At 42.5% G+C, this 15,870-nt stretch overlaps 1 protein-coding gene across 6 annotated transcripts in view; it reads right to left on the bottom strand.

Moving 5' to 3' along the window:
* The window catches only part of SCHIP1 (schwannomin interacting protein 1), a 188,006-nt gene that overhangs the window by 33,986 nt on the left and 138,150 nt on the right, over positions 1-15,870 (bottom strand). Inside the window, exon 1 of one of the 6 annotated variants that reach the window (XM_066259049.1) lies at positions 11,221-11,654. The exons of the other annotated variants lie outside the window; for them this stretch is intronic. Coding sequence (XP_066115146.1) covers positions 11,221-11,298 — 78 coding nt within the window. The 5' untranslated portion in view covers positions 11,299-11,654. Of the gene's footprint in view, positions 1-11,220; positions 11,655-15,870 lie in introns of those variants that run through there. 6 annotated transcript variants of the gene reach the window in all.

Below are 15,870 nucleotides of genomic sequence, written 5' to 3'. Positions count from 1 at the left end.
AATGCCTTTTTTCATTTAGCACTTGTAACTGCCCTCTCTTCCAAATAAGGCAGGGCTGGTACTTGTGATGGCCCTGCCAGAACAGAATCCTATCACTGGACATTTTTATTTAAAATAATTTCATTCTGCCTGACCAGGCGGTGGCGCAGTGGATAGAGCATCGGATTGGGATGTGGAGGATCCAGGTTCAAGACCCCGAGGTTGCCATCTTGAGCGCAGGCTCATCTGGTTTGAGCAGAGCTCACCAACTGGCTCGAGCAAGGGGTTACTCGCTCTGCTGTAGCCCCACGGTCAAGGCACATATGAGAAAGCAATCAATGAACAACTAAGGAACCACAATGAATTGATGTTTCTCATCTCTCTCCCTTCCTGTCTGTCCCTATCTGTCCCTCTCTCTGACTCTCTCTGTTTCTGCCACAAAAAAGTAATAATTATTTCATTCCAAAATCCCCAAATCTGCCACACAGATTGAATATAGTCAGTGAATCTATTTCTCAATTTATATAACAGACAAAAAAGAGTCTCACTCAATGTCCTACAGTCAGAAAACTGTTGAATAGAATTGAACACCCAAATATAAAATCAGCAGATAACAACAGGAGTGTCAATGGCTAATGTTCAACAGCACACTGGTGTTCAGTATCAGCCTGGGGGCTGGAAGAGGTTTTATTTAAGGAAAACCCCTATCCCATGGCTGTGTGAGCACACCCTTCATTCCATGTCTCTCTTTTCTGACTTTTTTGGTACACTACAGCTATAGACATTTGAGAAGTCCTTAATTATAGTCCTATTTATATTAATTATAACTCTTTATACCTAAATACTTTATTAACAGGTGAATGAGGACTGTTTTATAACACACTATCTTTTCCCCTTCTCTATCTCTGGATCCCAATGAACAAATCAAGAAAAGTATCAAGACTATATGTGTCACCCACAATTCCACCACTTAGACACAGATCACTGCTAACGTTTTGGTATAAATTTTTTTCTTGTTTTTAATCTTATGTATGTATTCTTTTCTTTTTATAAAATTGAGATCACATTGTTTATTATATTTTGGGAACTTCCCTCATATCACTTAAAATTCTTTAAACACAATTTTAAAGGGCTGCCTATCATTTCTACCCTAGGTTAGCCATTTAGGCTGCATCCAATTAAACACAACATAAGTTAGCATTTTTATATAAATTTCTGCCCACATGTCTGATTATTTCCTCAGTATAAGTTCCTAGAAGTGGAATGATCAGATCACCTAGGTGTGAACATTTGTTGAAGCACCTGACATTTTGTCACATCCCTCTAGAGCAAGCTGTTCCAGTTCCCATGCCCACCAGCAATGGAAAAGGGCAGAGCTTTTACTGGACCCTGGCTAACACTGAGTACCTGCACTCAAAAAGCTGTGGTCGCTTTAAATTTGATAGGCAAAAAGTAGTATTTTTTTATTTTAATTTTTTTACTAGTGAGATTAAATATTTTTCCATTACTGTACTTGGTTTTCTCTAAATTTACTTACTCTTAGCTTTGCTTGTTTTTCTATAAAGGTCTGAGAGTTTAAAAAATTTTATATATTAAAGTTCTTAGTCCTTTTGAGTTTTGAGTCTAACTATTATGTGGTTCACGTCTATAGCTTGAGCCTCTGTCCTGTCTTTGATGGCTTTGTGCTTGGAAAGCCCTTCCCAGTCCAAAGGTAAAGGAACTCACTTGATATTGGAGGGTTAAACAAGAGAATGTATGTAAGTTTTTTAGCAGCCGCATCTGACTCATGCAATTGTAAATAAGTGTTAGCTGTTAGGGTCAATCCTCCCACAATTCCTGCTTTGAAGGTGAGCAAACAGAGGGTGAAGGAACATTACCCTCCTGGTAGAGAAGAGCTAGGATTCAAGCCCAGCGTGTTCTGGTGCTAGATCTTTCTGCTTTTCCACACTGACAAGTAGGGTGTCCAGGATACTAATGGTGGACGACACCATTGTGGATACAACATGAGAATGAAACTCTCTCCTGAGAGGGATGCAACGCTTTTCGGGACAGGAGAGGGCCTCACTCAGCACAACCGCAGGTGCTCACACTGTGAATGCCTTCTCATCTGAGCCGCTCTCCGCAGCTCCACTGTTCAGTCTTCCTGTGGGATCAAGTGTGATTCCCAGGGTTTCAAGTAATTATGATTCAACTGACTAGTAAACAGTTTTCCTCTTAAAATTCACCAATTGGAACTTAATTTCCTTTTGGCTGCCCATATGTATAAAGTGTGTGTGTGTGTGTGTGTGTGTGTGGCTTTAAAGTTCTTTTGTTCTCTAAAAAAATTAAGCCTACAGGACAATTATGTCTTCCAAATCCCAAAACACAAACACAACCCAGGGTGAGCAATGGCTAGGCGAACAAGAAAAGAGAGGCTGACTCAAAACCACACTGTTTGGCTATGTTTATGACAAGCGGAGTCCCATCCCTCCTAAAACAGCCGTGGGAAACACCCTCAGAACACAAAAGTAAAATGTGATATTGCCAGCAAAGGCTAGAGAGCAACTGAGGAATAGTGGCTCGTTGCCATGAGACAAAAATGTGCTTAGAAACTCACCACTGTCCAACCACAGGCAGTTTTTGTCCTTGTTCATAGCTGAATTCCCTACTGCCATCCCTTGTGCCCAGGCAGATAAGGCTCACAATGGCTTTTGAGGGCACCATGTAAGCCACTATCTCGGAACACAGATGGTAGAGCACTTTCAGACCCCAACATAGGTGTTCAGCCTTTCCCATGGCCTCATGCTTCTACAGCAATTCCCAAAACTTGACAAGAACAGAGAGGTTTTTGATAAAGAAAAAGCAAGAGATTCTGCTTGCATAGATATCATCCATCTCCAAATCTAGTATGTCCCCAAGTCCCTTCCACACTTTCTTCAGGACCCGGTGTGCACCCATCTCTTACACATGGATACTGTTCCCAAGGCCCCTCCTTCCGCCTCGCCTTCATTGCTCTGGCCCAGTTCACCTGCTGGCAGCATTGTGCTGACCCCGGCCTCTGAGGCAGGGCCACCCAGTCTTTCTCATCTGCACATCAATTTATAGTCAGAATACTGAGTATCTTCTGCATTTTAAAATTTAATTGACAAACTACTTCTGTAGGGACAGCTGCAGGGCCACTAGGGTTCTCAGTAACACACTTCAGGAAACAGCCTCCTAAACCTAAAGCCAGCTGGTACTCAGTACACTGCAAACAGCTGCCTCTTCTGGCTTCTGCACAGACAGTGGAAACAGAGCTGGAGAGGGCCTGCCTGACCAGGGGAAAGGGGTTACTTCAACTCCCCAAAGGAGGAGGGTGTAAAGAAGTTTGTCCCAGGGGACCCGACTGATATAAATGGCACAGAGGTGCTGTGTGACTAAAGGCAGATGTGACCTTTGGAGCAAGAATACTCTGGGCCCGAACAGGATCTGGTTGTGGGAACGGGGAGTAAGTGAAAGAAAACAATTTTCCCCAAATTTCCTATCTTACATCTCTTCCTTAGGCTGACTCCCCTCTCTATCCCCCAGCTCCATTTGTCTTTAACGTCTCTGGTTATTGGATATGCTGGTGTCATTACGTTGTCTCAGTCCTCAATTCACCACCCTCCCTGGAAGATACCACTGCTGGCATTCTCCTTTCTGCACTGCTCAGCTGTTACCTGGTCATGCTTCGCACACAGTGGGATGCATATGAAGGACCCAGGGCCACACCTCCCACCAAAGGGAAAGAGGAAAACCATGCGCCACTAAGGAGAATCTTCCTAAGGACTGGGCCTGCATTATTCCAGAAGTTATGAAAACCCTGGGCTCCCACAGTCCAGCAGGAACTCAGGATGCCAGGAGGTTGGTGGGACACAAGTGGACAATGGCACTGGTGGGCAAACAGACACAAAATAGCCCTCTTTTGTCACACACTTTTTAAAACCAGTAGGTCTCAAATTTGACTGTACAAACATGGACTGTTCTGCTGATAACAGAAGAGCTGGGGTGGGGCTGAGAGGGTGCATTTCAAACAGGTTCCCAGATGCTGCTGGTTGAGACACATTGAGAACCATGGCTTTGACCAACTGAACAGATCAAGGAGCTAGAAGACACAGTTGGTTATTCCTTCACTGAGCACAAATCTGTTCCATGTGGAATGGCCAGCCTCCGTATCCAGGTGGAGTTCATTCGTGGCCACCTGACCTTTGCCAAGGCCTTGCCAACACGCCTGTCTGGAAGCAATGAACGACCCCTGGCTCCAGAGCAGTCTAGTGCCTAGTGATATCTGGCATCACCATCATTAGCAGCATCCACCAGGGAATGCAGCTGGGATTCTGAGCTCCCTGTGGAAAAGTACTCTTCCTTTAGGAGAATAATAGTCTCTCTTCTCTCCACAGCTTGTAAGAAACGCAGCTTTACTCTAACATTTAGAGACAGCATTTCAGTCTGGAGGAGTCCTTTTAAACATTAGGAACCAGAAGTACAGAACTCATTTGTTCATTAGGCAAATTTTCTTTAAAATGGAAAACTAAAAAAGAAAACCCAAATATAGTGCTGGTACTTTCTAATTATTTTCTCACTGAAATAACCATGGATTTAGTCACAAGATTGAAATATAAAAACAGCATTTTATAACAAAATAAAGCATATGGGTTTTTTTTTTTTGGTATTTTTTTCGAAGTTAGAAGTGGAGAGGCAGTCAAACAGAGTCCGGCATGTGCCCAACCGGGATCCACCCGGCATGCCTATTAGGGGGCGATGCTCTGCCCCTCTGAGGTGTTATTTCATTGCAGCCGGAGTCATTCTAGTGCCTGAGGCGAGGCCATGGAGCCATCTTCAGTGCCCAGGTCAACTTTGGTCCAATAGAGCCTTGGCTGCGGGAGGGGAAGAGAGAGATAGAGAGGAAGGAGAGGGGAAGGGGTGGAGAAGCAGATGGGTGCCTCTCCTGTGTGCCCTGGCCCGGAATCAAACCCAAAACTTCCACACGCCGGGCCGACATTGAGCCAACAGGCCAGGGCTAAAGCATATGCTTTTGAATGGCTCATGCATTATTATTTGCACTATGTAGCTTATTTCAAATTCTTGCATCTTATTTTATCCCTGGGAAGATTTTGATTACTAGTGGAAACATAAGTTAAATAACCTAGAATCTTCCCATTCTATCACCAAATGGATATCAAATCTTTCTTTTCAGTTTGTATTTCTGATGTTTTCCATTTGACACTTACACTGACTAAACAGTCTAGAAAGGTTTCCTGAAAGGCTGTTGAAGTCTTTTCACTTTGTATCCTTGTACCAATGTGCCCAAACAAGTCCTCTGGACTAGATGTAAGGCCAGACTGTTGGGTAACATGGAGACTTTGCTTTGGAGACCTCAAGTCCAAGGGGAAGGACTCTAGGACATATTTTACTTGAGAACTGACCGACATCAAAAGTGTTGGGATGCCTGTCCAGAGAGTGGAAATGTTTGTTTATAATTACTAGTTACCCTCGAGGATAGTTTTGCCTGTTGACTGTATTCCTTGTCCTCATGCTACAGGGACGATATAAAGAGGCAGGCAAATTGAAGTCTCTAAGGTTTGAATGCTCTAATTGTCAAGGACCAGAGCAAAGGTATTTAACAAACATCTAATCTAGAGCTGAAATTTCAGTAGCCACTTTCTGGTAAAGGACCCCAAGGTGTAAGCGACAAAAATCGACCTTAAATCCTAAAGGGACACCACTGAAAACTGAAGTCTTCCTCCTTTTGAAGCAGCACGTCCCAAACATGAACGACTGGCAGCACCTTGGGCTCTTTCTGCTGCTCAAAAAATTGCCTACAGAGATGACACTGTCACCCAGCACTGCTATCTGGAAGCTTTATCCTTAACAGGTGCCGTGTCAGAGGTCTGTAAAGCTACTGCACTCATTCAGTGTCACTGTCAGGACACAGCAGGCTAAAATACCTACTGTATGGTTATGCGACAGCCAGACCTCAATCAACCACAGGAAGCTGGTGTCCCCAGTGTCTTGTGTCAGGGTGGACTTAGGATTTAGGAGAGCTGGACACAGGCATATGACCAGAAAGGAAAGGGAAATTGCGGTCAAGAAGACTCAAGTTCACATCTTGACTCTCACACTTCCTAATGCAAGTTATAGAAACTCCTTAAGCTCCAGTTTCCTTTTCTGAAAAAAAGGGATAGTAAAAGATACATCCATAAAGACAGAAAGTAGATTCATGATTTTAGAGCAGGGGAGAACTGGGAGTAATTACAGGTGAATGTATTTATTTGGGGGTGATGAGAATATTCTGGAACTAGACTGTAGTGGTTTGCACAACCTTAAAATATACTAAAACCCATCAAAATTTGAAATGGTGAATTTTATGGTATATGAACTGTAGCTCATATGATATGTGAATTATATCTCAATATGGAAAATAAACTACACACATATGTGGTTTTATTTATTTTTCATATTGAGATATAATTCACATACCATATACCCAGAAAATCTATTGTAGTTACTTGAAACATCCCACTCTCTGACCATGCTGGTGAGCCGAGATGCACCAACAGGGTGATATGAAGGAAAGAACCCTAAAGTAGGAGCTGAAGTTTTATATTGATATCATCTGAACTCAAGCCACAATTCCTCCCTTGGAGAGAAAGAAGACCCAGCTCAGAAAGTGGAAAAGATGGTTCCCAGGTGGCTGATGGTGGTGGTGGTGAGGGTCAGGCTCTAGGCTCAGTGACCTAACAGTCCTTTTAGCACACTCAGCTCTTACACACAGGAAGACGGAATGGTTAATGGAGGATGACGGCTGCTCTTCCTCAGTAATTGAATGGGGAGAGTAGAGCTCTTGTCTGGAATGGCAGCTGGCATCCCATGTTCCTGTTTATTACTATTTATCTCAAGCAGTCATCCCCATTCACCTTAAAAAAAAAAAAGAGGTGCAGCTGTGGCTTCACTTTAGATATTGTTCCTTCCAACCTTTTAATTTTTACATAGTTCTTCCCTAATCTTTCACTATAATTGGATGTGCAGCACTAGAGATGGCACCTTGGGGGGACAAAGCCAGGCGAGTGGCATTCCCATCTTGGACCACACATGGCTGATTCTCTGTCTTTTCTCTGCAAGGAGCCACCTGGGACCTGGAGGCAAGACCTGTGTCCCAGTGTTTGCTCTGTCCTGGGACAAAGTTGGAGCTAGCCTTCTGCGGAATGTGATGTTAAATTTTCTTGATCTTCTTTCTTTCTCTCCACCAGTGTAATTTGGATCTTTCCAGGCTCTGAGATGATATGAGCTGCTCGCTCTCCAGGTTCACACGAACTAGCTGGACATTTTCCCAGGCAGCAGCATCACATCAGCGTAGTTGTGTGCCCCTCCCCCCATTCAGACTGTAAACTGCTTGAGGGAAAGCCCAGTCTGCCTTTGGTGATCCTGGCCCTGCACACAATGCTAGGGGCACTGGAGGGCTCATGGAGGGTGATGGCTGAAGGAATCAGGACTTTGCTTGCTCAGTGCTTGGTCCTAAAGACAATCCGCTGTGTGGTCTCTACCAGAGGGTCAGAGGTTGCTCAGAGCAAGGCAGAGCAATAATGGGCTGAATACACACATGCTGGATTCAGCCAACATGCAGGCCTTCCTTCCCAAATCCTAAAATCTGTGTTGAGTATAAACCAGGTGAATGTATTTATTTGGGGGTGATGAGAATATTCTGGAACTAGACCGTAGTGGTTTGCACAACCTTAAAATATACTAAAACCCATCAAAATTTGAAATGGTGAATTTCAAAAAAATTTGAATGGCTCCTTAAGGAGCCACCTTTCTTACCAACAGGACCTTCCCCAGTGAAAGGGAGACTCTTTTCCTTCCTTTGCCAGGGTGGAATCTAATTATAGTCATCAGAAAGTGACCTTTCCCTCAGAGGCTCTTTGCATGACTTTATAATAACCTTGTAAAATAATCCTTATACACATGCAGTATTTGTTTAGTGCAGCTGGTATAGGAATTTCTGTTGTATCTAGGCAGGGGTATACCAATTTTCCAATTGTCTTTGAAAACTGACCTCATAGTCACAGAAAGCCAAAGAGGAAATTATTAAAACTCTTCATAGTTCAAACATTTAAAAATATCTATTTGTATATGTTTTATACGTACATAATATATTTTCACAGTGAAATGTGCATGTAATTTATGAGTAAAATATATATGTATAAGAAGCATGGGCTCAAAAACATTTTACTGATGGGTACAAGGTCAAAAAAACCTGCAGACCACTGCTTTATAGCATCTAATTTCATGTCAACCAAACAGCAAAAACAAAACATTCAAGGAAAAAAACTTAGAAAAAAGAAGATTCTAATTAGGAAAAGTGATTTTTTATACTAGATAATTCCTTTCATATCTTTGTGTTTTAAAGAAAGTATAAATATATGTTGCCTGTTTCACTAAAAGTTCTTAATAAAATTACGAGTAGTATTTTTTTAGCATAATGAAGTTATCATAGTAAACACAATATGCATAAATTTGAAAGCATCTGCCTGAGAAAGGAAGTTAAAGAAGCTGAAATGGCCAGAGAACTCTGACTTTCAGGGTCCAGAACAATATAAACTGGCCTCTGGCATCTTACTCATCACAAGTTTCCTCTAGCGGTCTTTTGTACTTGATCTATAAAACATCATGTCTCCTGAAATCACACATGGCATTCCACTGCCGTATTTAGATAATGGGTTACACAAGGCAATGCTGCATTGTTGTTGTTGATATTTTAAAGCTACTTGAGCCTTTCAAGTCTGTGGCGTTATAGTCAGTACTGTATCAGGTGGCTGCTCACCATCGCTCACTCACTCCAGGCATCGGGGCTCTCTCAGGTTCTGAGTAGTATAAAACTACAGTGGTCATTATTGTTATTGCAATGGTATGTCTTTCATTTTTTCCTCAGTGCAAACTGACCCCCACTCTTCTAGCTGAGAAACGGTTTGACAAAGAAAACTGTGACCTATCTTTTGGCGCTGAACACAGGAGGCAGTGTGAGCACTGTGCACCTGTTCTTCTGGGTTGGGTAAGTGACCGACTCTGATTGCTGAGTGTCCCAAGCGTCTTTGGCTCACCCACTTCTTGCAGGAAGGAACAGCTGAGAGGTGTCAGGGTTTCAGGACTCTGTGCACTCATCCCCTCTTTGGGGATCACAAGGGACAAAACATACTCAGGGCAACACAGCAGGTCATTTAAATCTTTTACATATTTAAGTTTCAGCTTCTGGAGAAACAACATAAATTATTCTGAACTGCTCTAAGAAATAAAGTATATACAGTGTGTCCGTAAAGTCATGGTGCACTTTTGACTGGTCACAGGAAAGCAACAAAAGATGATAGAAATGTGAAATCTGCACCAAGTAAAAGAAAAACCCAGTTTCTGTAGGATGATGTGGCAGCATGTGCGCATGCACAGATGACGACGTAACACCGTGTATACAGCGGAGCAGCCCACGGCCATGCCAGTCGAGATGTGGACGGTGCAGAGGAAAGTTCAGTGTGTTCTGTGGCTCGCTAAATTCCAATCTGTGACCAAAGTGCAACATGAATATCGGCGCGTTTATAACAAAGTGCCACCACATAGGAATAACATTACTTGGTGGGATAAGCAGTTGAAGGAAATCGGCAGTTTGGTGGAGAAACCCCATGCTGGTAGGCCATCAGTCAGTGATGAGTCTGTAGAGGCTATACGGGATAGCTACCTAAGGAGCTCTAAAAAAATCTGTGTGAGCCCACATCGAACTGCACTGAATAGGTATAAAACTGGGAGAGTTTTCCTTTTATTTGGTGCAGATTTCACATTTCTATTGTCTTTTGTTGCTTTCCTGTGACCGGTCAAAAGTGCACCATGACTTCGGCCCTGGCCGGTTGGCTCAGCGGTAGAGCGTCGGCCTGGCGTGCGGGGGACCCGGGTTCGATTCCCGGCCAGGGCACATAGGAGAAGCGCCCATTTGCTTCTCCACCCCCCGCCCCCTTCCTCTCTGTCTCTCTCTTCCCCTCCCACAGCCAAGGCTCCATTGGAGCAAAGATGGCCCGGGCGCTGGGGATGGCTCCTTGGCCTCTGCCCCAGGTGCTAGAGTGGCTCTGGTCGCGGCAGAGCGACGCCCCGGAGGGGCAGAGCATCACCCCTGGTGGGCGTGCTGGGTGGATCCCAGTCGGGCGCATGCGGGAGTCTGTCTGACTGTCTCTCCCCATTTCCAGCTTCAGAAAAATACAAAAAAAAAAAAAAAAGTGCACCATGACTTCACGGACACACTGTACTTAAAACAGCCCCTCTACTCACACACAGTTATGCATATAAGATTTACAAACAGCCATATTTTACACCATTATATGTAAGTATCTACCAAGATAGAAGCTTCTTACCATAGCTCACTCTGGGGAAAAAATGTTAGTGATGTAGTTGATCATATTAAAAATTTCAGCTACAAGATTTACTGTTTTAGGAGTCTATAATAACTGATGTTTGCCTCTGAGGGCAAAGAGATTTCACTTTCTGGGACCATGATAAGAGGGCCCTTATTTTTCATTCTGTGCTATGTTCTGACCTACATTTGACTTATGGAAAATAATGAGGGGGAAGGACATAGTTTGTGTTTAGGCTTCTGCGGATAGACAAGTATATACTTGTAGTTTAATTTCATGACCCAACCCATATAACTAAAGCTATTTTTACTTGGGCATCTTATTACCAGATAATTACCATATAAAACATTCCAGAAATATGCTATATTTACTGATTTTCAAAAAAACAGACCAAGCAAAGAATTAGTAGATACTGTATCAATTTTTTTTAAAACCCATACTTCTTTTAGAACTTAACAGTTTTCATTTTTAAAAAAGTCAAAATTAGAAAGATAGGTTAAACATTCTAGCAATTTTTAATTGCAGGTAAATTGTTAACATAATACTAATTAAAAAAAACTCTTCTTCCTTTACATAAAAAGCCTGCCTAGCAACTAAGTACATAATAGAATTCTTTTCAGCATCAGAGTAACATGTGAATTCCAGTTACTGCTAAAGTATATTAAAGAACACAAGCTGGGAAAAGCAGAGAGAACTCTGCCAGCTAAATGCATTCAATTCTGTGCATTTAATCTTTCCTGAATATATTATGGCAATGGCCACTGAGTGTGGAATCTGGGCACTTCTCAAGGGTGAACTTTTTCCCAGTTAGAAAAATAGTCCAATTGTTCACAAACAAAAGAACTCCCCCCCTTACCTTTTTATAATTCCCCTCCATATCCAATGGAGATTCTTGACTGATGATGTCATCCATTCCATCACTGTCCAGATTCATCCTTTAACTCTTTGAATTTCACTTGAGAAAGAACCTCTCATGAATTCTGATAGGCTGAAATGCCAACTGCTCAGTCCCCTGATTACGGCTCATGCTGACGTCGGAGAAGCCAGCGGAGTCTGTGCCTAGATGTGCTGATCTTGTCCTGCTTGGTCTCAGAAACACCACCCTGCCTGGCTTGCCAGGTCTTTGTGCTCTGGCACAGGGGCAGCTGCGGTTTTCTGAGGCTCCCTCTACACTGACACTTTGGTTATTGGCAGCACAGCCTCCCACCATCTGCTGTCACCTTCCTCTGAATGATCCCACCTGGATGACTCCTGTCCACAGCACTTCCTTTCCTGTTCCCTGACAAGGACAAGCTGATTGAGCTCCCTGACTCCCAGGTCAGGGCTGACTATGGGTAGGAGTTCTTTGGAGAAAACTAGTAACCTTATTCTGAACCCTGGGTAGAGTGGATGGGATAAAAATAGATGCTAAAATCCAGCCTTTCACACTTCACCAGTGAGTTAAAAGCCGGGTATCCCATGACAAAATGAAAACAGTATAATTTTAAGGCTAACCTGTAAGAAAGATGTTTGTTTTTTCTTTTTTCTTTTCCCCTGTAACCAATTGTGTCTTAGAATCAGATGTAAATGTCTCATCTTGTGGAAGAAGCCCCAGCACAAAAATTAAATTTATTTGCCAACACAGAGAAGGCCCCCTCCACCCCCATGATCAGTGCTTTGTTCTATTATATAGTCAAGAGAAAAAGACCCATAAGCTATTCTTTAATATTCAGCCAGTGGTGATTTTTTTCACAAAATAGAATGTTTCTTTCTGTTGCCTCTTGACCCTTTCCCCATGGTTTTTGGTTTCATTTACCGGCTTTACACACAGAGAAGGAAAAGGCACACAGCTGGAGGATGTTTGTGTGCAAGAAGCAGAAAAAAACACACACTCATCATCCCTGAATGATTACCATCATAAACTAAAAAATATATCCTATTTCATAGTAAGTAAATATATAAATAGAGTTACTGTTTACAGGAAAAGTGGGCTGAAGAACTCAAAGGGCAAGCCTCTGTTTAACAACACCATCTCACACCCTGACATGCTTACACAGAAAGCAGCAGATGTACTAGTTAATATGTTTTCCACTACAAATTCTTGATCAAGTTCAATGCTGTGAAGAACACACTAATAAAACAAAAATGCCATTCAAGGTAGCCTTTTGGTATCTGAACCTCTGCTGACATGCTGTCTATTGCTACAATTATTAAAAAATTTCAGTTTGTTCAAGACCTGTGGCATGAATGTCTCAATAGCTGAGCATAGCCTTACTTTTTGTAAAGAGAATATGCCCTTCTGCAGCCCCTGATCCAAATCCAGATCCTCTCTGAACTCCACCCTCAGATCCTCCAACCCCAGTTCCCAAAAGAATTACTTGTACGTTGGCTAGATAGCATAATGACAGATTGTGTCTTATGTGCCACACTGCATTTGGGCATGGTTTCTCCCAGCAGAGATCTCCCTCATCTGATGCTCTTCCAGACCACATGACCTCTGTGCTAAAGCAGAGTCCCACTATCTGCATGCATGCCACCTCCAATGTGGGTGTTCCCAATACTGAGAATTCGTCAAAGCTAAGTAAGGCTTTGTGGTTCAAATGGGGTCTCTCTACCATAAAGGATCCTGTGTATGTTTATTAAATCCTACCAAAGAAGTTACTGAAAATGAAGGAAGCATACATTTTATTACATGACATGTATTAACATAATATCAATGGTTACCCTTTCCTGAGGGGTTGCTATGGCCTGGTGTACAGACGTCTTCAATCCTTACAGTAACCCTTTGAAGTAGACACTATTCGCAATTGCATTTTACAGCTGAGTGAGAGCTTAGTGAGGTTGAGTAACTTGCCCACAGTGTGGCCCCTTGTGAATGATCAGGCCAGAATTTGAACCTAGGCCCACATTAGAAATGCCAGGCCATCTCCCACTGGCTGCCTTGGTAAGAGACAACGGCACACGCTAAAATAATAAGGCAGAGCTTTAAAGTATCAGGATTTAATACAAAGAGAATTCCAGCAGCACTCCTATAACAGTATCACATACTGAATATAAACTGCACATCTGGAACACCCAGGTACCACCACTGTCCCCTGCCAGTTAGACCTCGAGGAATCAAGTGACAGCTCCTTTCCAGATGACCATGACCTCACACGCTGAACAGCGAATCTGTGGTTCCTTCCCAATGGCCTGGTTTTGGGGCTTTTTCTAAGGGAGTGAATCATCTAAAGTGTCTACTCATCTTGTCTTCCCTCCAGCATCCCAGCATTGCTTATACACAGGAGGCGACATGAACACAGGAGACATGTATGTGTTGTTTATAATGTTTCCTCTAAATGCTGTCCATGGTAGAAAATATTAAAAGTTCATGCTTTTCAATTGAAATTTTTTGTGGAAACCACATATGTTCAAAGTTAAAATAAATATGCTCTGGTTGAAGGGGTGGTGGCTACTATAAATCTCAGCCTCTGACCTTGGTCAGCATCCTGGTCCACTCCACAATCTACCATCAAGAGTCAACATGGATGAAATTATAAAAACTGAAGAGATTACAAGGCTTAATAAGATACATAACATTATATGCCTAATTACTATCATTTTACTTTAACAAGGTGGGTTTAAAGATACAGTAAAATGACTGAACTCTCATTATTAACTGTATATTTATACACATATTTAAATGAATATATAGTAATGATATATTGACTGTAAACATACCTATATGCACACAAACATACTTTACTGATACATTATTTTTTGGAGAAGGGCACCTCAAAATCCAAGATGGAATTTCCCAGCCAGACAACAGCCACAAGGATTAGTACTAAGAGAGTGCTGAACACCATTATTCTCTGACCACTATGCCTTTTCTTGTCGTGATTCTCTAATTACCATTATAAGCTTATTAGAGACAAGTGATGGAAGTTCCCCTCCTTAAACATGGATCCAAGAGCTTGCAGGGTGGTCCCCAGGGGTGAGGAGTTTTCTTTACAGCCTACCTAAAGAAGTGCTCATCACACAGACAGGCTTGGAGCCACGACCCTTTCAAGAAGGAGCTGCACCACTGCTCACTGTGCGGCTTGGCCAGCTTAAAATTATCCAATAATCTATCATGTGGACTGATCTCTGATGTCTTCTAGAGCTCTGCTACTCAAAGGGTTCCCTCTGACAAGAGCACACCCATCACCTGGGAGCTTACTGAAAATAAAAGCTCTGAGGTCCCACCCCAGACCTGCTCAATCAGAAAATGCATTTGTAAAAGAACTCTAGGATTTTGGGACACACCTTCGATCTTAGAAGCACAGCCTTGAAAAAAATTTATTATGAGCCATTATCCTTCTATTTTAGGTCGTAATACTGGGCTTGGCGGCAAGATCCTGACTTCAGATGTTTGGGATCAATACTGTAATTAATTTCACTTCCAAGTGGTCCAAATGCATACAGGAAAGGAAACAAAACAAACACCACATTAGAAGATGAGCTGAACATAATGTGCGGTGGTTCTGCAGTAGCTGTGTAAACAAGGGGATAAGAACCACTCATGTCCTTTCTACAGAGAATTTCCTCTGGTTTCTTCTCCTCTGACACCCTCTCCAAAATGAAGTGTGCTGGCTAAACATGGGCCCAGATACTAATGCTGTCCCTTGGAAAACATACACATAGCCACATACAGTCCCTGAAGCTGGAAGAGTCTCTTCTCACACACCCTGCTCCCCACCCTGACATTCAAAGACTAGAATAGAGAACTTCAGTTTCCTGTCAATTCATGACCTGAAGCGCAAGGTGCATTGATCACGTGAGCTAATGCTTTTAAATAATCATTATCAGGCACTGGTAGAAATTACTGACTTTGAGAACACTGACTGGGAAATCACTCTGCTTTCACAGATGGGCACTCTAATTCATCCTGACCAACCCTCAGCATCCCACTGCCTTCCCTTCAGCTTGAACATCCAGATTCCATGTGCTACACACACTGATACTTGAACTGTAATCTTTTTTCAAACTAACTATATTTTTCTTCTGTGGAAAGCTCATTTAAATTTGCATCATTTTTCATTAAGATAGTCTCATAGCTTTATAAGCCATGAAAATACACAGGCAATCTTTACTTTTAAACCTTATGACTTCACTGGGGTGACATTGGTAAATAAAGTTATACAGGTTTCAGGTGCACAATTCTACATCATCTGCATATTGCGTTGTATATTCACCACCCCAAATCAAGTCTCCCTCTGCCACTATCTATCCATCCCCTTTATCCCCCTCTTCCTCTCCCTACCCCCATACCACCCCTCCCCCCGGCAATTCCCACACTGTTGTCTGTATCTATTAGTTTTTTTCTTTGCTTAATCCCTTCATCGTTTTCCCTCAACCATTTAACTCCCCCCATGTTTACTGTATTGATTTTAGAAAGAGAGAGGGAAGAGGGAAGAGAGAGACAGGAACTGTCTGTTCCTGTATGTACCCTGACTGGGGATCAAACCGGAGATCTCTGCACTTTGGGACAATGCTCTAACCAACT

Source organism: Saccopteryx bilineata, chromosome 2, assembly GCF_036850765.1.
Source record: "Saccopteryx bilineata isolate mSacBil1 chromosome 2, mSacBil1_pri_phased_curated, whole genome shotgun sequence".
Classification (NCBI taxonomy): domain Eukaryota; kingdom Metazoa; phylum Chordata; class Mammalia; order Chiroptera; family Emballonuridae; genus Saccopteryx; species Saccopteryx bilineata.
The sequence above is the reverse complement of the archived record's forward strand: the minus strand, read 5'-3'. Positions and strand labels throughout refer to the sequence as shown.